Source organism: Cynocephalus volans, chromosome 16 (assembly GCF_027409185.1).
Source record: "Cynocephalus volans isolate mCynVol1 chromosome 16, mCynVol1.pri, whole genome shotgun sequence".
NCBI classification, from domain to species: Eukaryota; Metazoa; Chordata; class Mammalia; order Dermoptera; family Cynocephalidae; genus Cynocephalus; species Cynocephalus volans.
This window is the reverse complement of record NC_084475.1, coordinates 44,853,661-44,877,407: the sequence shown is the minus strand read 5'-3', so window position 1 is coordinate 44,877,407 and position 23,747 is coordinate 44,853,661. Positions and strand designations below refer to the sequence as shown.

The 23,747-nt window shown below is 41.1% G+C and overlaps 1 protein-coding gene across 7 annotated transcripts in view; it reads right to left on the bottom strand.

Moving 5' to 3' along the window:
- SMARCA2 (SWI/SNF related, matrix associated, actin dependent regulator of chromatin, subfamily a, member 2) overlaps positions 1 to 23,747 on the bottom strand; it is a 168,009-nt gene that overhangs the window by 41,490 nt on the left and 102,772 nt on the right. For all 7 annotated transcript variants that reach the window (XM_063081477.1, XM_063081483.1, XM_063081479.1 and 4 more), the window contains exon 27: positions 22,130 to 22,348. In XM_063081477.1, the coding sequence (XP_062937547.1) occupies positions 22,130 to 22,348 (219 nt within the window). The remainder of the gene's footprint in view (positions 1 to 22,129; positions 22,349 to 23,747) is intronic.

Below are 23,747 nucleotides of genomic sequence, written 5' to 3'. Positions count from 1 at the left end.
AAATTCCACATGCCTTGAGAATTTCTTGTGGTGCTGGTCTTGTGGTGGTGAAATCCCGCAGTTCTTTTTTCTCTGGAAAAAATGCTATTTCTCCCTCATTTCTGAGGTATAGTACCCTTTGCTGGGTATATTCCCTTTGCTGGGTATAGTACTCTTGGCTAGCAATTTTTGTCTTTTAGTATGCCAAATATATCATCCCATTTTCTTCTGGTCTGTAGAGTTTCTGTTGAGAAGTCTGCTGTTAGTCTGATATGGGCTCCCTTACAGGTGACTTGATGCTTTTCTCTTGCTGCTTTTGGAATTCTCTCTTTATCTTTGAGCTTTGCCAGGTTGACTATAATATTTCTAGGAGAGGATCTTTTTGGACAGAGTCTGTTTGAGGATCTTTGAGCTTCCTAAATCTGAAGGTCTCCCTATATTTGGGAGTTTTCTGTTATTATTTGGTTAAATAGGTTTTCAATGCCTTTTCCTTTCTCTTCCCCTTACGGAACACCCATGATTTGGATGTTGTTTGCTTAATGTTGTCTGCTAGCTCTTGTAGATTTTATTCAATTTTTAATCCTTTTTTCCTTTTTTTGGTCCATCTGGGTTATTTTGAAAAGACTGGCTTCTAGATCTGAAATTCTTTCTTCTGCTTGCTCTAGCCTGCTGCTTAAGCTCTCAGTTGTGTTTCTTATTTCACTGAATTAATCCTTCAGTTCCAGGAGTTCTGCAGTATTCTTTTTTAAGGTATTAATCTCTTTAGAAATTTCCTCCTTCATATCTTTGATATTTTTTTTCTTATTTCACTGTGGTATCTAATTGAGTCTTCTCTTATTTCTTTGAGTTTTCTAAGACTGTTGCTCAGAATTCCTTTTCAGTCATTTCAAGGGTTTTCTGCTCTACGGGTCTGGTACTTGAGAATTACTGTATTCCTCTGGGGGTGTCATATTTTCTTGCTTATTCATATTTCTAGTATCTCTATGTTGATGTCTGGTCAAGTGGTAGAGCAGTTGTTTCTTCTATTACTATGGAATGGGATTTGAGGAGAAAGACTTTTACTCTTTTTTGCAGGCTCTGCCGGTGACTCTCCTTGTATCAATGCAGTCAGGTGTGTGGCAGGCTACCTGCAGGGTGGTCCTGGCTTCTATTGTGGCAGTGAGCCATCCTTGTGGTGGCACTAGTGGCGGCTGTAATGGACCACCTGCTCAGGAACAGTGTTTGTGATATGCTCTTGCCTTCTGTTCAGTCATGGGGAGGCTGCCCAGGGCTTCTGCCTGGGTCGCCATCTGTGGAACATGCTGCTACCTTCTGCTCGGGTGGTGGGAAGGGCTTCCCAGGGCTTCCACCTGGGTCCCCGGCTGCGTGATTTGCTCTTGCCTTCTGCTCGGGCAGTGGAAAGGGCCTCCTGAAGCTTCTGCCTGGGTTCCTGGCCATGGTATGAGCTCTTGCTCCTAGTGCAATTAAACTAAAATACGTAAGGGCTGTCCTAGTAGCTCAATTGGTTAGAGCACAGCCTTAGAACACCAAGGTCATGGGTTCAGATTCCTGTACTGGCCAACAACCCAAACCAAAACAAAAATAAACTAAAATATGGTGATATGACTTTACTTTGTTTTTATATTCACATTTTTCTCAATATGGTTTTATTGTAGCTTCATGCATGCCTAGCTCTTGTGCTGTCTTCACTTTGCTGTTGCCATTTTCCAACCTCCTAATCACAACCAATTTCACTTCCTGTGTTATTACTTCTTGTTTCTTTGCTGCACTTTCATCTGTGGTGGCCTATTCCCTCTCCTGATGAGCTATCTTTATAAAATGTCATGTGAGTTTAGTACTGGGAGACAAGGAGGAAACACAAGTACAAGCATTGTTGTCTGTGTGAAGACTGAATAACAGATGCTCACTGACTAATCTCCAGCAGATTTTGGAAGAAGTGATAGGATTGGGTGCTGATCACAATGTGTATCTGTTATTTACACAGTGATTTGTGGATTGAAGAGCTAACAGCAAAGTCTGTACTTTATGTGCAACGATTCACAATTGCTCTAACATATTTTGGGCTGAATTGTGTCCCTCCAAAATTCATATGTGGAGGTCCTAATCTCCAGTACCTCAGAATGTGACTGTATTTGGAAATAGGGCCTTTAAAGAGGTAATTAAGGTAAAATGAGGTCATAAAGGTGGGCCTTAAGCCTATATGGCTGCTGTCCTTCTGTGGAAAAGGAAGATAGGATGTACATACACACAGAGAGATGACATGTGTTGACATATCAAAAAGGGAGCCATCTGCAAGCCAAGGAGAGAGACCTGAGAAGAAACCAAACTAACTGACACTTTGATCTCAGATTTCTGGCCTCCAAACTATGAGAAAATACATTCTGTTATTTAAGCCCCCAATCTTAAACAAGCCCCTGCAGTCTTTGTTATGGTAGCCCTAGCTAACTAATACATATGGTAACTAAAATCTGTTGGGGGACTGGTGTTTCACTATATCATAGTGACGGAAATTTTCACATATTGGAATGGTGCAAATTAAGGCTGCCTGTATGTTTCTCTAACAAATCCCTTTGCATAAGGGATGGCAGCCTTTCTCTTTCATGCCATCCTATAATGTAAGGAAAATGACCCCACCCACAGCACTTGCTGCCTGGGCAGCCAGGTGCTGTATCAGGCAGCTTCTCCCTGTCCTGGTCTCACCCAATGGAAATGGGAAGGGTCCCCACTTCTCAGAGTGCTGGCTGTAGGCTTGCACAGGGCCTGACATGAGGGTATCTGTATAAACAGAAGTGAGAGTAATGGACCGAGCCAGTCAGTTGACTTCTCTTAGAAATCTGAGCTGCAGGTGTGAAGAATATGTCCACTTGATGTGGGTGTTAAAGCTAAACAAAGGCCACTAATTAGCATCTAGGCCAGAGATGTTATGAGTAGAATCAAATACTGTTGAATAAAAATTTTGAGTCCTGGTTATCTAAGAGCTCTATGCACATGTTGCAAACACAATTTGCTATGCAATAAACTTTAAAATCTCTAATTTTAAAGCACAAAGAAATAGCAGATGTAAATATGACCAGGTATTACTAAGAAACACACTTAGCTCTATTCTGGCCTTGCATGGCTTCCATAGCTTTTTGGTATTATAAGACTAGCAGTTTTGCTGGGAATCCATGGTTGAAATCAACAGGGGCAGAGTCAGGTGGCAGAGAGCAAGACACCAGGAGACCAAGTCAACTGAAGCAAAGTCAATGATTTGCACAGAACACACAAATACCGGGACTGGTTCTATTTGGCAGTGGCATGCATGTATAGAAAACATCCTGTAAAATGTATTCCAGACACAGAGCATCTAGAGGAAACGTGAGAGGGTGCACACCTAACAGTCACTAAATCTGAAGGAAGTTAAGAGGCTTGTTCAATTCATTGCATGGCACAGACCTTCCTGATGGGGTCCTTCTGTTCTTGCCACTTGGCTCAAAAACCAACAGCTAGTTGTGTTCCCAAACATGTTGATGCTGGTTATACTCATTACTGGAGCTACATAACTCAATTAGATATCACATAAATGAATGAAATATAATTTTGAAAAGAAATAGGATTCTTATTTCAACAAATAGTGAGTACAATAAAAGACTCAAAAAATGAGTTTCTTTAAAAACAAAAACAACAAGCACACTGTTGAATTAGTTGAGGGCTAGACTGTTATAATTTGGGGAAGAGTCTGCACTCAGTGTGCTCTGTTAGCATGGAGATCCTTACTCACTCTAAAATCACCAAAACTGGAAATCCTAAAGCACATATTATGGGTGTCATTTATACAAGAAAGACTACACAGTATTCTAGTCAGCATGCTCAAAGGCATGAACTCAACTTTACGTGAAAAAATGTGGGGAACAAATACACATTATGTTTTTAATTAAAACTTTCATCTACATATGAGTGACATACATATCATTTTATCCCTTTCACAGATATTTTCATTGGCCGACCCACCACTGGTTCTGATTTATTTCAGTTAAGAACACTTTTGCTGTTCTTTCTTTTTGGAATGGGGGGGGTCATAGGAAGGTCATACTGCCCTGCCTGCTCATTTTTGCCATCCGATCATTTTCTCCTCTATAAGACTTAACAGCTTGAATCTGCATTTTTTCTAAATAATTATGGGCTATATCCCATTGGTCATATCTTAAATACTTCTTTCACGAAGTTACTGCCCTACTTAAGTTCCTAAGTTTTCTTCAGTGTACCAATTTCAAGCCTGCCTATCTGAAACCTATATATCTCTACAATCTGATCCCACCCAATCTGATTTGCCATATTTCCCACTGCTATGATCTTAATGGTTCGTTGTGTCTCCCCAGAACTCCCATGTTGAAATCCCAATTCCCAAGGGGATGGTATTAGGAGGTGGGACCTTTGGGAGGTGATTAGGTCTTGAGAACAGAAACTCCATAATTAGGATTAGCGTCCTTATAAAAGAGGCCCCAGAAAGCTCTCTCGCCCCTTCTACTGTGTAAGGACACAGAGTGAAGGGGCCATCTATAAAGTAGGAAGCGGAATAGTGAGACTTGGAATCTGCTGACACCTTTTCCAGCCTCTAGAACTGTGGGAAATAAACAAATGTTGTTTATAAGCTGCCCAGTTTATGATATTTTGTTACAGCAGCCGGAATGCACTAAGACACCAGCTATGAAAACATTCTGTGAGTAACAGAAACACAAATTCAATGTCTCACCATAGCACACCATATTTACTGTAATTACATTTACTTCTTACCTGGAATGTCTTTCCCAATCCCCTGTACCTGGGCACTTTGCATACGTGCTTCAATGATCAACTCCCATGCCCCATCCCCCAGAATCTTCCTCAGATGTAGCAGATCATTTAGACTTTTTTTTCTTTAGAGACCATGCCTTATTTTTCCTCAATTTCTCTACAGTATGTAGCACAGTAATGAGGGGGACGGGCGGAGGAAGTTAGGTACTATAAATGTAGTTGAATACAAATTCAACTTTTAGACAAGTTTCACTGAAAAAACTGCCCTTAGGTGTATGCCTATTTACTGAACACTAATAATGAATTCAGGTGTGTTTGTTCTAGATGTTTCTAGGTTAATCTTCAAGTACCATACTAAATGATAAACTCTAGCATCAAACTCTGTATCTTCCCTACATCACCCGTTTTTCACTTTCTCTTTCTACTTCCTGACCTCACAGTAAAATTCCTTAGCATCCAGAAGGACACTAATATTTTTCAAAACTTGCCAAAAGCTTCCTAATTCCCCTATCTCTTAGTCTCATCTAAACCCTATTTTATTTACTTTCTCCTCCACTGCTCCTAACTTAAAATCTCTCCTTTCTATAACGTTGCAGTCTGTGTGTCCCTACCTTTTCCAACCATATTTTTCTTCATTTAAATGCAGGTTCCCCAACTTTTCCTTTGGCATTCTTCTTTTTTTCATTCTTTTGGATTGTAAATATGCAGTCAAATGTGGACTATTTGCACCTTCTGAGTCCACAACAGACATCACTAGTAAGTCTGATGTACTCATTAGCAACAGGTGAGATCAGGTCAGATCTGCAACAGATGAGACTCTTGATGACCCTTGGAGGACTTGGTGCTAGAGGACTTCGCGACTGCCCTCCTAGAGGGGTTATAAGGCATAATTCAGGAAGGCTGTTAATATAACTATTCCTAGAGAAGGGGCTCCTTTGTGGACTCCTGCTGAGCAACCTGAACATAGATTCACAATCTTCAATATGGTGAGTGCTTTCTAAGCAGCCCCCAACTACCGATGGGAGCCACCTAAGAGGAATCCAATTCCTTATTGTAGGTGCAAAATCTTCCACAGAGATCCAATTTGCCCCTATGGCTTCAAATATGGCCTTAATGCCTATGGCTTCAAAAATTCTCTCTATAGCCTGTACTTCTCTTTGGAGTTCCCATTCGGGATTTCCACTATCCTACCAAACATTCCAAATAAAGTTTATCTCTTTTCCTCCAACTGAACAAATGGTTCTCATCTTTGAACCTCCTTGGTCCCATCTAAAGGTAGTATCATTCTCCCCCAATTATCCGGGCTGGAAAAATTTTAAATCATCTGTTTTTCTAATCACATCCCTGCAGTCCTGTGAGTCATCACAAAGTTTGCTCCTAAAATAATTTATAAACAACCTTTTTCCCTCTGGTCTCCTAGCTCTCAGACAGGTATCCTATCTCACAGGGTCAAATGTAATGGCCTCCCTCCTGGGTTTTCCCCACCCTCTCTCTTTGGGTTTTTCAGTTCATCCTTTAGAATGCAAATAATCTTTTTTCTCTCAGCTTAAAAGGAGGGACACATCATTCATTCTCCAATTTCAAGTTTTTCCTTTAGAAAAGAATGAAGCCCCGATTCTTTGGTCAGGCCTAGCCTCCAGGGTCTGGCCCCACCCTCTTGTTTTCCTCTCTACTTCTATTCCTATAAAAACTCTATGCTCCCAACACAAGGTCACAGCACTCTGGAGTCACATATTTCCAAGCCTCCACGCATTTCTCTTAACCTGGAATTCTGCTCTTGATCCTTCGTTCCTATCCAAATCATGCCCATTTTTTAAGAAAGGGCTGAATACCTTTTATAATATCCTTCCTGGTCCCTCCTTCCCCTGTACTTTCACAATACAGTACAAGCACTTAGTTTAATTCTGCTTTGTATAATTTTTTTGCTTTAAAATATGTCTGAATCTATCGGCCTGAAATCACTTTCGGAATTTTTTTTAAAAGTGGCTTTGTCAAAATAGCCTCCAAAGATTGATGAATTGCTCACCAGAGGGACCCAAAAATCTTGCTGAAAAAAAAATTAAGTCCTTATTGTTTACTCCTCTGCCTTCTTAAAATGACAGGGCTTACCCAGGAAGCACATTCTAACACCTGCTTTAAATGATTATTACTCATGGGGGGGGCCACATGATTATACAGGGAATTAAAATAAGTCAGATAAACGGGGCAAATAGGGGATCTTTGTTTTTAATTTGTTCTGCTCAACCCACTTCTTTAAACTGCCTTTATTTTAACTGGTAACTGTACAATCTTCTGTCTTGCTTTAGCTTTGAGAATTAAATGGTTTTAAAAAGATGTTCAACCCTACAGGCTGTTAAATGCAATTTATAGGAGTTGATTTGGACTGAGCTCCTGCACAAGGCCCAACAGATCAAACCCAAATGGAGTTCCACGTCACCAAGCCGAGACTAAGTTATCTGATCTTCCAAGAAATCAGGAGAGAGGGATAATAACCAAATCCTTAAACAGCCAGCATGCTAAGAAAGTCCCACCTGTTTTAACCTTTAAAAGTAAAGTAACTCTGAAATGACCAATCCATTTTTTTGTAACGTGTCTGCTTTCCTCAGCCCTTTTCTGTCCATAAAACCAACCTCCTCTGCTCAGCTCATCTGAACACTCATTCTGTTTTATAGAATGAGGTGCTGCCCGATTTTAGAATTGCAAATAAGAGCCAATTAAGATCATTAAGTGTGTCGTAGTTTTGTCTTTTGACAAGGTGAAAAGGACATCCAATGCCCCTGCACCAAAAATCAGCAACCCTTAATTAAAAGGCAGAGGTGTGTCTGCAACGCCATTGAGCTAGGAAAAGAAGAGGGCAGGTAAAGGCTCTAGCTTCCCTAGAAACGAAACAAACCGCAAGGACAGAGAAACTGCCTTGTAGATCTAAAAAGTCCTAAAAAAAAAGTCCTGCTGCTCAGTAGGAGGAAGTCCACAGAGAAGCCCCCTCCTAGGAGTGGCCAGGTTAACAGCCTTCACAACAGGTAAGTGCTACATCCCCTGCAGTGGGTGGCCTTGAAGTTCTCCAGCACAAGTCCTCCCACGGTCAGGATCACCTGCTGCTGGTCTGACTTCAGCTCCTGCACCTTCTCAAAAAGTGGCCAGAATTCACAAACCAGGAGGTCAGCTCCATGCGCAAGGGGGCAGTAAGCTGAGATGGGATTTGTCTTTAACCAAACTTGCACAGTTCCACAGATTTGCTTGGATATGCACTTCCAAAATATAAAACGCAATAAACTCAACGTTCAGCATTCACTAACCAAATACACCTGTCATGAACTAAATGCTAAATCCGAAAACCAAAAACCATACTCTATGCCTGTGAGGTTTAGTTCTTCATCTGTAAAATGGGAGAAATAATACCTATTCCAAGTCTCTAAGGGTGGAGTGTATTGCTATAAATCCAGCCTAGCACTGTCTGATACAGAGAGGGCAGAGGAGAGCGTAGGTACTGAGAGAAAGGGCCTAATTTGGCTCAAGACCAGTCTTAAAAATTCCACGGTAATGGATTTGGATTAAGAATTCAGTCCTGAGGAGGGGAGTGGCATGATGTTTGTCAGCACTGTGGCAGTAAAAAGTACCGACTACGTAACACGAGAGAGAGGTGAAAAGTCATTGTTAGAAGGGAAAGGAAACAGTCTGCGAAACACCAAAGCCTGTTTAGGGAGAGGAAGCAAACACTGCTCTTCTGCCATGGGAAGGCATGCCCCCACAGATCCTGAGCAGCCCTGAAAAAGACAGTCCTCTGGCATTGGATGCCCAGTAGAACAGGGTGTCCTGGAGACCAAACAGAAGGACATGCGAATACCACTAACGACAGGCTGCAGCTTGACAGGCATCACGGGCTGGGATTTACTGAAGCTTCTACAAAAGTGCTGAGCCTCACAACAGGTTAAAAATAATTCTGCACGTAATGGCAGCAAAATAACCCCTGTCCGTGATTTTTACTTGGCTCCTTCTCAAACCTAGATACATGCAGGAAGGTCAATGACAATATAGGGGATTCTCTTTTCTTCCTCCGCTCTTCTGTATTTTTCATTATGCTTTTATGATGGGGAAATGTCTCCAAATAAACTTTATTTTAAACTTTACATAAAAATAACAAAGCTCCAGGTGTTCTGGGTAATGATTATAAAAATGCAGAATAAAACGGTCAGTCATGTAATCAGATAATATGGTGGCAAATGAAAAAATATCAGTGAACCCTTAGACCGGGTTTATTCATTCTCTTGCAGGGCAAATGTCAGTGATCATTGGGGAATGTTGACACTGCAGTCTGTTGGACTTCTCACAAGATCCTTCCCCAAACCTTCCAAAGACATACCATGACATTAGTGTATTTTTTTTTTTAAGTTAAAGTGAATGCAAATAGATTTGGTCTTGATAATTTGGGGAAAACTTGATATGTTTCAGTGAACACAATGGATCCACTTAGGAGCTCTTATCTACTCTGCTAGGTAGTGTGTAAGGGATTAAAATAAGGACCAGGCTGGGTAGCTTCTGGAAGACAGGTATTAGAAAATTCTAGGTCTTGGTCGGTGCAGAATTGCTGAAGCCCCCAACTACCTGTGTAAGGAAAGAGCCCCCATGGCAGGCAGGCTCTCCCTTCACAGGCTCCACCACATTGGCATCCTGTCCTTCTGTTCTATGAGCACACAGGTCTCATCTGAACTCTCCAAATGCTACAAACAAACAGGTGAGTCCCCAAAAGCTCAGGTACTGAGCCACAGACATGCCAGAGAACCCTTTCCCAAGCATGCATTTTTGAGAGAAAGTCTAAGAACAGGGAGAAGAATCTCTCACCGACATCCCTCTAAATTTTGGCTCCTGAAAATTGAGTCTCAGAGTTGGAGCCAGACCACGTCAAACTCACACTGTTCTTTCTAAAACGAGAGTTCTAGAAAAAAGACCAAGCTGAAGAATGACAGGGCAAGAGAGATGGGCTGTGCTCTCTTCCCCACTCCCATTTCCCATTTCATGACTCCAATGTACAGAAAGGGAAACTGAGGCCCTGGGAGCTGAAGTGACTTATCCAGGACATCACATAGCAAGACAATGACAGATCTGGACCCAGAGCCCTGATATCCTGATACCTGAGCCATCCTTCCACTAAGTTATCAGAGACAACTGTGGAAGAGAAGACTAGAACCACTGGCAGTCTCCAGGAAGCTCAGCTTTTGAGGATGATGTCATTTAAAATAATCTTAGGAAAAATATTCTACAAAGACCAAGGGAAAGATATTCTAAAAATACAGCATCACGTGTTAGTAATATGCTTTCAACAGTGAGCTATGAGCATGGTGACATTAAATACTGTACTGCAGTAGGACTGGCAGGACAAGAATCAGGCTCTGCCTAAAGCAGTGTTACGGTCCCATCCACAATTTTTCATGAATCTGACAATTCATTCTTTAATAGAAAATAAGAATTAGATATACCATCTAACAGGTATGTGGTATTACACGTTAAATCAACATACTCACATGGGGGACTTTCTAGTACAAAACTAAAAAACAAAAACCTAATTAATTTAGTTCTTTCTTGTGCCTTTTAATTTTGAGTCAGAGTAGATATACTAATCTAGGTTTTTGCTGAAAAAAATTAAGAGGGTTCAAACTAGAAGACAACTGTTAGAAAATTGATAAGAATTTCTGGGGAATAGCTAGGTTAAAGCAATGGTTGCACTTTTTATGCATATTTAAAGAATCTTCATCAATGTGTTCTGAAATTAGAACGAAGCCTTCAAATTCTTGAAAAGCTGAAAAGCACTTTTATGTCAAAACTGCATGCTTTTAGAATTTTTTTAAGTAAGCAATCTTTACATGAAGATACAGATCTCAAGAATCTAATTGAAAAGAATGCCAACAATTTCTTCCTTGACCCATATTAGTCAAAAAAAAAGCCTCAATCTACTGACTTTGCCAAAAGGACATGGACTGCAACCATACCTCCTGTCCTGCCTAGTACATTCATTTATTCACACATGATCACTGAGTGCTTACTGTGAGTGAAGTGCTGCCCCAGGAACTGAGAGGCAGCAGCAGAGGACGGGCCAGGGTCCTGGCCTTCCTGGAGCTGGATACAAGTGGAAAGAGACAATGAGATAACCTGTAGATGGTGCAAGGGCCAGCAATAAAATTGACACAGGGTACGTGATGGCTATTGGCAGGGGTTGACTATTTCAACCAGGGTGGACAAGAACTGTCTCTCTGGAAAGAGATCATTAGGACAAGGAGACAGCCATGCAAATATCTGGGAGAAAGGCTGCTAGAAGTCCAAAGGACCAGACAGTACAGTGGGACAGCTGCCCAGAGAGCAAGGAGAGAAGATGCAAGTCCAGAGCCAACCAGAGGCCATGACTTTATAGACCATGTTCAGGTGTTTGGATTTAATTACACTTACAATGGGAGGCAGCTGGAGGATTTTAAGCAGGGGTGGTTATCAGAGCTGACATTTGTTTTGGAAAGTTCTCACTGACTTCTCTGGGTAGCCACCTGTACTGACCATTGTGAACAAAGAGGAAAGCTATCCACCAAAATGCCAGGAAATTGCAAATGTCACACACTCCAGACTCTTATTATTTTGGCACCTAAATCCCTGAATCTCTTTTTCTCCTGTCAAAAGTGAATGAATGTGCCGTGCTGTATTTCTCCTCTGTTTGGGGCCATGCAGTGTTGGTAGAAACCACACAAGCACAGGTGTTGCTGTTGGAAGGCTCAGTCTCTCAGCAGCAGCTGGGAAGATGAACCCAGTAAACTTCTGGGTCTGGGAGCCATACTCTTTGGCCAAAGAGACTGTGGCCTTTTCCCCCTCTGAGAGTCTGAGGATAGAGGGAGGGAAAATTGTAAATTACATCCCAGAGGAATGACACTAAAATTCTAGCATTAAGCAGAATACATGTTTAAACTCTGATTTCCTGAACAGTTAATAACTCTACAAGTTAGAAAACCTCACAGTCTTTTAAAATCTCTATTAATTATCATCTGTGTGTACTTCAAGAACTGCTCTTGAAAAGCTCATCAAGGTTGCTAACTGTATGATATTATCTCTAGTTCCATTTCTCAAATCTGACTCTTAAAGGCCCTAATAAGGCGGACCAGCCATGACTGTGAGGAATAAAAACTCAATGCCAATCTCACCAGTCCAAAAATATATAGATGAACCTAATTGATGTTTGATGAATAGACGTTGAACCAAATTTGCTTTAAAAAGCCTTCATGAATATAAGAAAACAGGGGATGATCATTATTAAAACCACAGTAAAAAAGTAAAAGCAGTTTTATGCAATTTTAGAGGTTACCCTTGGATAGGTGGAAGGACCTTGCAAATGAAAGATAATGCAACTCAACCCATATGTCTTGGTCAGTTTTGGTTGCTATAACAAAGTACCATATACTGGGTGGCTCGTATGATAGTTAATTTTGTGTGTCAACTTGACTGGGATAAAAGATGCCCAGAAATCTGGTAAGACAGTATTTTTGGGTATGTTTGTGAGTAGGTTTTTATAAGAGATTAGCATTTCAATCAGTAGACTCAGTAAAGAAGGTCACCCTCACCTAGGTGGGTAGGCATCAACCAATCCATTGAGGGCTGGAATAAAACAAAAAGGCAGAAAAATGACAAATTCTATCTTTCTCTTCCTGACCTGTGACATCCATCTTTTCCTGTCCTCTGCCACCAGAGCTCTTGGTTCTCAGGCCTTTGGAATCTGGGGCTTATACCAGCAGTGTCCCCTGCCCTGATTCTCAGGCCTTTCGACTTGGACTAAATTATACCAGCGGCTTTCCTGGCTCTCCAGTTACCAAACAGCATCTCATGGAACTTCTTGGCTTCCATAATTGCGTGAGCCAATTCCCATAATAAATTTCCTCTTATACATTTATATATACCCTATTGGTTCTGTTTCTCTGACAACTCTGCCTAATATAGCACATAAACAATATAAATTTATTTCTCACAATTTTAGAGGCTAGAAGTCCAAGAATAGGGTGCAGCATGGTTGGTTTCTGGTGAGGCCCCTCTTTGGGCTTGCAGATTGCTTCTTATTGTATCCTCACATGGCAGAAAGAGGACTAGAGAGCTCTCTGGGGTCCCTTTTATAAAGAGACCTTTCATGAGGGCTCCACCTTCATGACTTAATTACCTCCTAAAGGTCCTAATTTCTAATACCATCACATTGGGGGTCAGAATTTCAACATATGAATTGGGGGGGGGGGACATAAACATTCAGTCCATTCAGTCCATAAACATTCAGACCCTCTTCAGGAGGGTAAAGAGACCTGTACTGGTAGCAGAGCCAGGGCCCACATCCTAGGTTCCTGACTGCTAGCCCCAGTGTCCTTCCTGCAGACATACACGGTTCAGGAGAAAACCAGAGTAAAGCTAGTTTATGGCTGAGTGAGTGCAGGTTGGCACACTTGGGGTAAATATGCCTGTGGCTGGATCGCCTAAGATATTCAGCAAGTAAACGTATCATCCTCTTTTGATTCCATTAGTGAGTGGGGAAAGGGGTCTCTTTATCCCCCTTTTTTCTTTTCCCCTGTCACCCCAACCTTGTCTTCAACACACACACAACAAGAGAATTTGTGGTCTTTTTCTCCTATCAACCATTAGGTTTTCTCTGAAATAATTTAGTACTTTTTCTTAACAGGTAATATATTTTTTGAATCCTTCTTATATGCCAGGTTCTATGTTACATGCATTTAAACCTCAGAACATCCTATTGAATAGGTGCTATGACTTCCTGCATTTTATAGAAGAGGACAGCAAAGCTACAAGAGGTTACACAAGGTACCCAAGGTCACAGAGATAATTGGGTGGAGCTGGAATTTGAGCCCTTGGTTCATCAGATTCCAAGATGTCTGCTGTTAACCACTGTCCTAAACTCCCCAAATAGAAAGCCATTGAAAGTCACAGTTCTTACTTCTGATCCCCACACAGACACTCAGGCAAGTGAGGAGGAAGTTACTCTGCCCTGCCTCTACTTTCTAAACTGTACTCTCTTCCACCCTGACTCCATGGATGAAGGCTTTCTTCATGCAGCCTTATGAATTAAAAAAAAAAAAAAAAAGTATAGGACGAAAACAAAATCTTGATTTTAAAAAGCAGACATATTCCTAAACCCATTTATTTCTCTGCAGTAGTTTGTTCCATCTAAAGACAATGTGAATTTATTGGGAATCTTTAGTATCTGTAAGCCAGATCCAATTTCCCATGGTTACTTTCGATGACTGAGTTAGAATTCAGAGCTAAATGCCAATTTCAAAGGATAAAACTCAAAACCAGAAATTCTGTGCATCAAAGTTTTAAAAATCAATCAAAGCAAGTCTCTCTCACTTCTCAACCTCTAATATTTATTTTAGTTGGCCCTCTGAGGACTATTTCTATTGAATTTACCCTACTGAATTTTGACAAAAGGGAACACATTAAGGTCCGATTCCAGTTAAAGCAATCTAGTCAATGGATGTAAGAATAAAATAAGAATTGTAGAAAGTTATTAAAATTCTTTTACTACTGTCAAATATTTCCCCAAACAATTCACAACTCTTACTGCCATTAATTAGTTCAGTACTTCCATGCTAACATAATAAAGAACCTGGAATTTGGCAAAACCCAAATCTATTTTCTAGGGCCTTAGCTCTCCCTTGTGTATAAAAACGGAAATGCAGCTTGCTAGAAAATTTTGCCCCAGTAAATCTAATGACCCAAATTAAAAAGCTAAAATGCCATTTGATAAAAGAAAAAAAGGTCATTTTTTTTTTACAAGTCTTCTTATATTTTATAACAAAAATGAAGAAAAGATTAAAACAAAAGCAGGAACATATTAAACGTATTATGTACATTATGCTTTAGATAAAGGATCCAAAAAAAATCTTGCCAGTATAAAATGTTTTGGAGAAAAGTACAGCTCCCAGAATCACTAATGTGCTTAGCCAAGATATAGCTGAGAGATTCCAATCCCTGTCTCCGATTTCAGGCTGGATCATACATAATCCAGCCCAAACAGAGGAGATGTTATCTTGTTTCCAAGATTTCCAGAGACAGAAAAGTCCACAGGCCACCTCTTCATACATGAGAGGAAATAATTTCTCATTGTATATTTCAACAGAATTTCCAATATTTTGAAATTCTGGTTTCTTTAACCTTCTTGTTACTTTTCCCAGTTCTTTGTGAACAGCTGTCCATGGACGTGTCTGCTTTTCCCATGTGGAGTTTAGCAATGTGGCTGCCTGTGACAAGAGGCCAGCTAAGCGAGCTCATGCTGCACCTGCATCCCGGTGGTGTGCGGATTTTCAAACACCAAAGTAAATTCCATTGAGAGGGGTCACATTTTACTTCACTGATTACCTCGCACTATTACATATGTTGAGAGTTTTTTATTTTGTTTTTTGCCTCTTCAAGCTTTTGGGAAGAATAAACCTCCTGAATCCTTTTAGTGGTCAGGAGATGTGATTATGGGGACCCCAATCAGACACGTCAATCACGGGAAGCTCAAGCTCTCACCTGGTGACAGACTGGTCAAGGAAAAAGAGGTGTTCTGTCTTTTCCCCAAGGCTCCTCTTGAAACCTTATGGCTTCTAAAACTAGCTGTGTCTACTGCCAGATTTATTTATTTATTTATTTGTATCACTTCACTCCCTATCCTTGATACTGGACACACTCCATGGATTTTTTTGTTGGTATCTCTGTTGCCGGATTTAAAAATCTGAGGAAGTGAGTCTCATGACCATCCTTTACACAGCATTTATTGAGGCCCAACTGCACAGGACATGACAAAAGAAACAGGTGTCTTCCCTCATCACCAGGAGCTCACACAGTACACCAGGAAGCACCCCTACACTCATGTAAAAGGACTCTGCGAGAGATAGGTGATGCCAGAGAAAGGTAGCAAGAGACACCAGCAAATAAGAGGAAATTTTTAAATTACAGTTTCAAGACATCAGATCTGTCGAGAGACAAAGGCATGCTCCAAAGTGCGTTCCCTCCATTTGGCTGGCAGTCACGTATTATACAGAGCACATAATCTAGATTGCATTCCAATTATCTTCAAGTGCCAGGGGGCAAAAACCACTCACTTGGCAATTAAATAAACTCAGGCATTTCACTAAATGTTTCAAGGAAGGGAAAGATTCTGAAGTTGGCAGAAGGACCAAAGGAACAGAAAGAACAGTAAAACGAGGAATTCCAGAAATTACCCTCCAGCCCACTTTTTAGCTTTGCAGTCACCTCAAATTTATGGAGCTCCTGCCTCAATAGCAACGGATGCATTATGATGCTAGAAACATCACAGTCAGTACACACATGGCTGAAGTTAAATCAAAAATCCCTGGCCCGCCGGGCTCATCAGAAGTCTCTACCAATTTAGGTTGATGGAATGCCTGCTGTCACACATAAAGAACTGAAGATATTTTTTCCGAGAAATTATCAAGATGAGCCAATTATTGTGCGAGCACATGTACATACATACGTGTGCAGTATGTAGCATATAGCACTTTTATCACCTGGGGTACACTATGGGAAAGCTATAAAATATTAATGAATAGGATATTTTTAAACCACATTAAAATGGTGTTGCACACTTTCTAGAGAGGCTGTCCCCTGTTCAGGAGAGCAACCCATTGCTTTGAGGAGAATTAGGGTAAAGCTGGTATGCAAAGACAAAAAAGACAAATAACATCTTTGACTTCCAAAACAGGACTTTCGAATCCACCATCAGACAGCAGTCTAAACCAGCCTTTACTGATAGAAGCTCCCTCTGTTCCCAGGGCTCTTCACAATCAAGAGCCCTCCCTGGTGGGTGGGGGCCTTTAGAATGGCACTAGAAGACATGGTACAGAGCACCCTGCCTGGGAAATGCTGTGTCCAGGAAGTGGCTCTGTGATGGGAAGGCAAAGTAGAGAGCCTCTTCCCTGGAGGGAAAGGGGGTAAAGAGAAAGAGAGGTAAGAGGTCAGGCTTTAAGATATTGCTACCTATCGGATGATAAAGAATTTGTAGAGTGTGGTCCTGATAACATCCGTTTGGATACCGGTACCAGGAAGCTACCAAAACCCAAAAAACAACAACAAAAAAATATGTAGTTTCTGTAACCTTTGGCATTTCCTGAGGGATAGGAATGTCTTTGTTATGCTAATGAGGTGATTCCTGGTGAGCCCCTAGGTGGCTTTGGATGGTGGCTGGTCACCAGAAAGACCAACCACATGATTAGAGGGCTGAGACTTTGAGCCAGGCTGACCGCCAGAAAGGACAATAACATGGCCAATGATTTAATCAATTATGCCCACATAATGAAAACACTGGATGCCAAAGTTTGGTTGGTGAACACATTGATGTGCTGGGAGAGTGATGTGTCCTGCTTCCATGAGGAGAGGGCAGGGGAGCCCTGGGTTCCCACCCAGACCTCAGACCATGCCATCTTTTCATTTGGCTGGTCCTCTTGATGTGTATACCTCATAATGAAACTATAGTTACAAGTGTCACTTTTCTGAGTTCTGTGAGTCATTCTAGCAAATTATGAAACCCAAAGTGCTCATGGGAATTCCTGAATTTATAGGCAGTCAGTCAGAAGTAGGGGGTGGCTAGGGATCCCCCAAGTGTGGCTCGTGTCTGAAGTTAGGGCAGTCCTGTTGGGGACCGTGCCCTTTAACTTGTGGGATTTGTGCTAACTCCGGGTATGGCCACAATTGAATTGCAGTTGGCTTTGAAATGGAATACTGCCCCTTCAGTGTCCATACCTGGAATGTTTTGGGGGGTGTATAGAGAGTGCACACAAGAATGAGGCACTAAAAATGCTCAGAGGTGGACTTACTGGGAAGCAAATGAAACTGGAGCTTCAAGCTTCTCACTCACAAGCTCCTTCCAATGCTCTGGGAGGGTCCCTCACTATGTGTTCATATAGTCATACACTTTCCCAAAATTTTGAGAACTTAAGACATTTTTGTATTGCTTGTTTTAAAAAGCTCCTGTACTCACCCAACCATCAGATTCCAAAAGCTCCAGGCTTGACAACCCCCTGGTGGTGACTTAGCAACTATTGAGGAAGGAGCCAATTTCATTGTATACCGCATATTCTAGCACAGTGTGGAGAAAGCGGCCAAGAGTTTGTGGACTCCCAGATGGGACACAAAAGACCTGAGAGCACTGTGAGACCAAAGAGGCCAGGAGTCTTAATGAGACACCAGAATGCAGGGAAGCTTATAACCATGGCCAGGACCCCAGACTTCAACAGCACATGTCATCAAAGTCTCCAAGACAAAGAGATGGGACCAGCTGCATGTCAAGATCTCCTGGGACAGGAGCAGACCAGCAGTCCTGTGCCACGACTAGGGGAGATCCACAGGGTTGCAGGAGAATCAGGGTGCCTGCACCCAGTGTCATGCTGGAAACATCAGCTTTCACCTTTATCCAGATGCCATCTTGGGATGGAAGATGGGACAGGAACACCACCAGAAGGGACAAACAGCCTATGGGACAAGTGAATGTTGAACTGACCACCTCAAAAAGATGAAGTTTGTTTCTCACTCACAAAAAGTTCCAAAGACATTTAAGTTTCCTCGAGGGAAACAGGGATTTCAAAGCAACTTAAAATGCTTTTTTTAAAAAAAATTGAGCTGTGTTTGACACTGTGATCTTCCTCATTAAAAACAACATTATAAATACAGAAAAATGGTTAAAAAACAATTCTCCAACTAAACAGATTCTCTAGAGGACACTGTGGGAATTTTTAGCATACTATGATTATTGTTTGTGATGAAAGTATAATACAATTTCAAAGAAAGTGGCCATATCACTTAAATTTAACCTAAGTGTGTTGTGGCAGAGACTGGCACGTGTTAACCACAATCTTGTTTTCCTGGGTGCACAGCCGGACCACATTTCCCAGCCTCCCTCACCCTGAAGTGGCCACATGACTGAGCTCCAGCCCATGGAATGACAGTGGCAGTCATGTGTCACCCCTCAGGCATGGCCCCTAGAACTCCACACCCACTGTGCCATGTATGTTGTTTAACCTACTTCCAGCTCATGAGGATGGAAATGACCAAGCTGGCAGAGGCTCTGTCAACCTGAATCCCAGAATGACCCCAGAGAACAGCTGCCCTCACCAGCCAGGAACACCCACCATGGACTTCGATGTGAGTGGGAAATGAACTTTTACTTATTACTTATTTTTCTGGATAGGTCCATGGATGGGACATTTTGGGTCCATCTGGTGCATCAATGAATATCATCCTTGTCTACACTCATACTTCAATCCAGCGCTATTTCAATTTGGCAATGAGCAGGCACTTATTACTCACATATGGAAGTCCTAAATTCTAACAAGATATAGATCCAGCTTACCAACTAGTCAAGAAAACAGGCAGGTTGGCAACTACCAAAAATGCTAGGAAATTGGATTTGAGCTGGGACAGAAAGGCAAGCAAAGAAATGTAAGAGCACAGAGGAAAGTGTGATTAGTACTTATCCGTGAGGGCCTCACAGAGGAGGCGGCAACTGATTGGGCCTTGGAGGATGTGGGGAGTTCAAAAGAAAGAAGGGGAAAGTTCTTTCCAGACTGCACATGAGCCCTCAAACATTCCATCCATGGGGCTACGATGCTAAAGGCAGAAAAAATATTGCTCTGTTCACCCCAGGGAATAGTATCAAGGCCAGGGAAGAGCAGCTACAGGGAAAGAGGATTCCATCCATCGGGGAGAGAAACCAACGATCAGGGATGATGATGAACCAGAGGGGCTGTTCAGACAAAAAGGTAGTCAGTTTCTTTTTAGGGATGGCCAGCCTCTTGGCATGGAGACCGCAGAGAATGTGATTTAAGCACGGGATGGATAGCTGCTCCATTCAGCTGTCTTCCAGCTCTGAGATTCTGCATATCTTCAATGCTTCTGCCAAGCAGGCTTTGTACAACATTGCCAGGAAAAAGAAGAATTATTTTAGCCCTGTTACAGCATTTCTTACATGACAGTCCTTGCCAAGCTCCCTTTCAAGGCTACGTTGGCTGGGTTCACTGAATGTATTCAATCATAAGCCAGCAAAGAATATCTCTTCACATCTAGGCCCGTGAGAACCCCTTGAATATCATTTTATTACAAAAAAAAAACAAAAAAAACTTAATAGGCTGATACTAAACAGGATTGCTGCTGGTGAACAAGAAAAAAAAAAAAAAATGCCAGTAAACATCTATTTTGAATGCTTAGGCCATCGGGCATTGTGTGTTAATTGCATGTCCTAGTTAACTGCAAGTTGCCAGGTCATACCAAATATGGACATAAGTTTGCAAAAGATTAGATTACAAAAAGTCATATTAGAATAAAGCTGTACAGAGAACAGTTTTGTCCTTCCTGGATGACTTAGTATGCTGCAAGGCACTTGAGGGTTAAAATTATAAACATCACTTTCCACTGTGTAGCTTTATAAAACAAACTTGTTTTCCATTTTTAGATGTGCATGCTATAGTTAAAAGGAAGGCTAGTAGATATGCTAAAAAGAGAAATACCATCCTAACATTACTGCTAAGTTAGTAACTTTCCACTTTCCTCTTATAAGGTTATACTTTCATTTTCACAAACATTCACTGAGTCTCTACTATGTGCTAGGCACTGTGCTAAGCATCAGTGATATAAACTGAATGAAAAGAGGAGAAAATTAAGTATCTTACACTTGAAAATATCCTGATATTCATAATGTTATTTTTCTTAGGAGCAATCCCCAGTGATTATAAAAAAAAATAAGTTCAGCTACATTCTTGCCCAATAGACAGGGTTATTGTGCTTATAATGTCTGGACATTATATATATCAAAAGATTGATTTTAAATGTTGGCCCAGATTACTGTTGTCTCATCTTCCATAAAAATGCTCCTTATTGCTTAAATAAAAGAGAAAGGGAATAGAATTTTTCCAAGCTGAGAAATGAATATTAAACAAACAAAAACTCTTCACATTATAGAATGGATCTTAATTATACAACCACAACCTCAATAGTGAAACAAAGGAAATTGACAAAACCATATTCTGAGGCCACTGGAATATTTGACTGGATGTGACAGTAAAACAATCACATAAAAGTTACATTTTATATGCAATTGTTCAACCATAAATATAAGCAATACTTTGTTGGTCTCTCTTTTCAGAATCCCACAGACTTCAATCTTTTTGAAATTCAGGTCATATCCTCTCATCATACAACACCCTGAGAAAATCACATCTCAAGTGATGCCGAGACCCATCTGCTTTTGATATCCAGTCTCGGAATACTTCCTGCTGCCTTTCTCCCCACCTACCTACTTATGACCTGGGTCCTAATATCCATGTTTCACAAAGCTTGGTAATTCTATTTCTTCTTGATAAAATGAACAACTCCCAACAACAGCTCTACTTTGTTTGGTCTTTACCCAACTGTACTTACTATTTACAGTATGCATTTACTGGCCCTGTGTGGAAAGCGTGTTCTGGGGTGCTCTGCCTGTCTAGGTTCTAAGTCTGCTCCCAATAATGGAAAGCAGAGTTGAACCTTCAAATGAAAGATTCACACTAGCCCTGACATTCACACACATGGCTCCTATGATCATTTTGAGATTTCTGTGCTCCCCAAGGAACATTCTGAGAGTTCAGTCCCCAGTCAAAACGAGAAATCACATTTTCCAAAGAGAAAAAGAAAACAAACTCTGGAATAACACTTCCCACCATCAATGACCCAGGTCCCAGTCTGTGTTTTCAACGGATAGACCAGATCAAGCTGAAATTGAGCACACAAATGCATCAGCATCCATGGATTCTGTTATTTCTAGCCTGCCGTGTGTCCTGCCTAGTCACGTAGCCCCTCTGCACCTTAATTCCTTTGTCAGACCAACAGAGTACAAAGGCACCTTCTAGCTCTAAATGTACTGTAGGTCTATGAAATAACAATGCAATTAGAAAATGCTGCTGTCCCTAAATTATCTCTGCAGGCCCTACAAAAGTAAAACTCCAATTAAAGGCCATGAAATGAGGGGGAACAATTAAAAAGATCTCTAAGGTCCCCTTCCACAGTTTGAGAGAGTAAGGCATGACCAGGCAATTGGTCATAAAACATTAGTGAGTCTCATAGCTCTAATAATCCTATGTTTCCAATGGCCAATTCTGCTCTAGCAAAAAAATTCATCATTATATATTTTTTCAAGCACTGCCTTGAAGTGTACAACGACTCCACAGCAACAGCAGAATGACTTTATCTTCTCTGTCCAGGAGCTCCTTCCCTTTTACTGGCAACATGTCTCATTCAGAGAATTCCAGCTCCAAGCCCTGATTTCTACTAGACAGAGAAAACACTCTACCCAGCAAGAGCAGGTTAAAAAAGTCACACCTACCCTTAGCCACTGCTTCTCTGTGAGGGCGTCGCTGTAGTCCACATCACGGCGCTGGCGAGACCCCCTACCAAATATTTTCTCCTCCTCCTCTTCACACGTCAGCCTTTCTACTTCGGCATCATCCTTAATAATCCAGGAGGGCAGCTCATCTTCCTCCATTAAGCGCGGCTTGCGCTTTGGGTTCCGGGCATCTTCCCTCCGCCGGTCCATGTCCATACGCTGGAGATATTAACAGAAGTGTCACCAAAGAAAAGGGGCACTGTGTATGGTGTAGACTTTACAGTACATATGCAACTTTCACAAGCCATCTCATACGGCTGCAGGGTCTCTTGCAGCCTCTTATCCTGGTTGACTTGTTCTAGCTCATCGCTAAAGTACAGTGTCCGGGGAGAGACTCCACAAAGTCAAGTCCCTTCCCTTCCTCTGTATTCATCTTTTTAAAATTTATTTATTTATGCATTAAAAAATACTCTTTAACCCCCCCCCCCACCTTTTTTTAAGCCCATGTGTCTATGAAGCTTCTCTTTAAGCAATTCTGAGAAAATTCAAACTGGGGATGCATTTTAAAAATACAAGCCTTGGCTATACGACTTATCGCTTCCCTGGAATAAACGTATTCTTTGAGCATATAAGAAAAAGTTCATTAAGAAAATTTCCTTCTATTCAGTGGGGTTTGTCCTTTTCCCTCTTCCTTCAGCTCTACTGTACTAAATCAGGGACTCAATGTAAGTTTTTCTTAAAAGCTAAAACTGATAAAACTGATAAAATGGAATATCTACTACTTGAACACAAATATGACCTCTAGAACCTATTTAAAAATTAAAGGTCAAAGCCCCTTCAACAATGCTTCACCATTTTTGGATATCATTATATTCCCAGGACGGGGTAGGCTCGGGGCATGGTGAAGTCCCACTGGTAGATAAATATGGCCACACTGTTCTGTCATGTGCTATAGTTAGCGCTCAACGCTCTGCTTAATCCTGCCTTCTAATGCTTTGGTATCAGAAATGAGATCCACCAAACTTTCTTTATTAGCACACAGAAGATGCCCTGTTTACAGCAGGGTCTAAAGAGAGGCTTCGGGATCAACCTCCTAATAGTTATTAGATGGCTAATAAGAAAAAACATTTTTTTGGTAATATCCTACACTGAGATGACAAAATATTGCCACTTCAGTTTTTGGCTATACTACTACCATTACCTACACCAAAGCCTGTGAAATGTCTTAAGTTATGCATTTGTCTACAGTTGAGAAAACAAAATTTTTCTGATATAAAAGCAAATTATGCACTAGCTTTTTTTTTTTCTTTTAGGAAAGACAGATGTAATTAAACAAGATAAGGTTAAAGTCCTGACTGTATCTCTTCCCAGACATTTCTACCTGTACAAAATCTTAAGTCGATATTCAAGAAAAAGTCCAGCTTATTATTCAGGTACTACATGAATGCATTTGTCTCGAGACCCAATTGTAAACCTTATATTTACAATTATTTTTAAAAGTACTTCTTGCCTTGTAGAGAACATATCATTTAAAAGTGTAACATCTGTATGTTAGCAAAATGTTGCGATACAAATCATGAGCTGTCAAATATCTTTTTAGGTAAAATTTATAAGTACT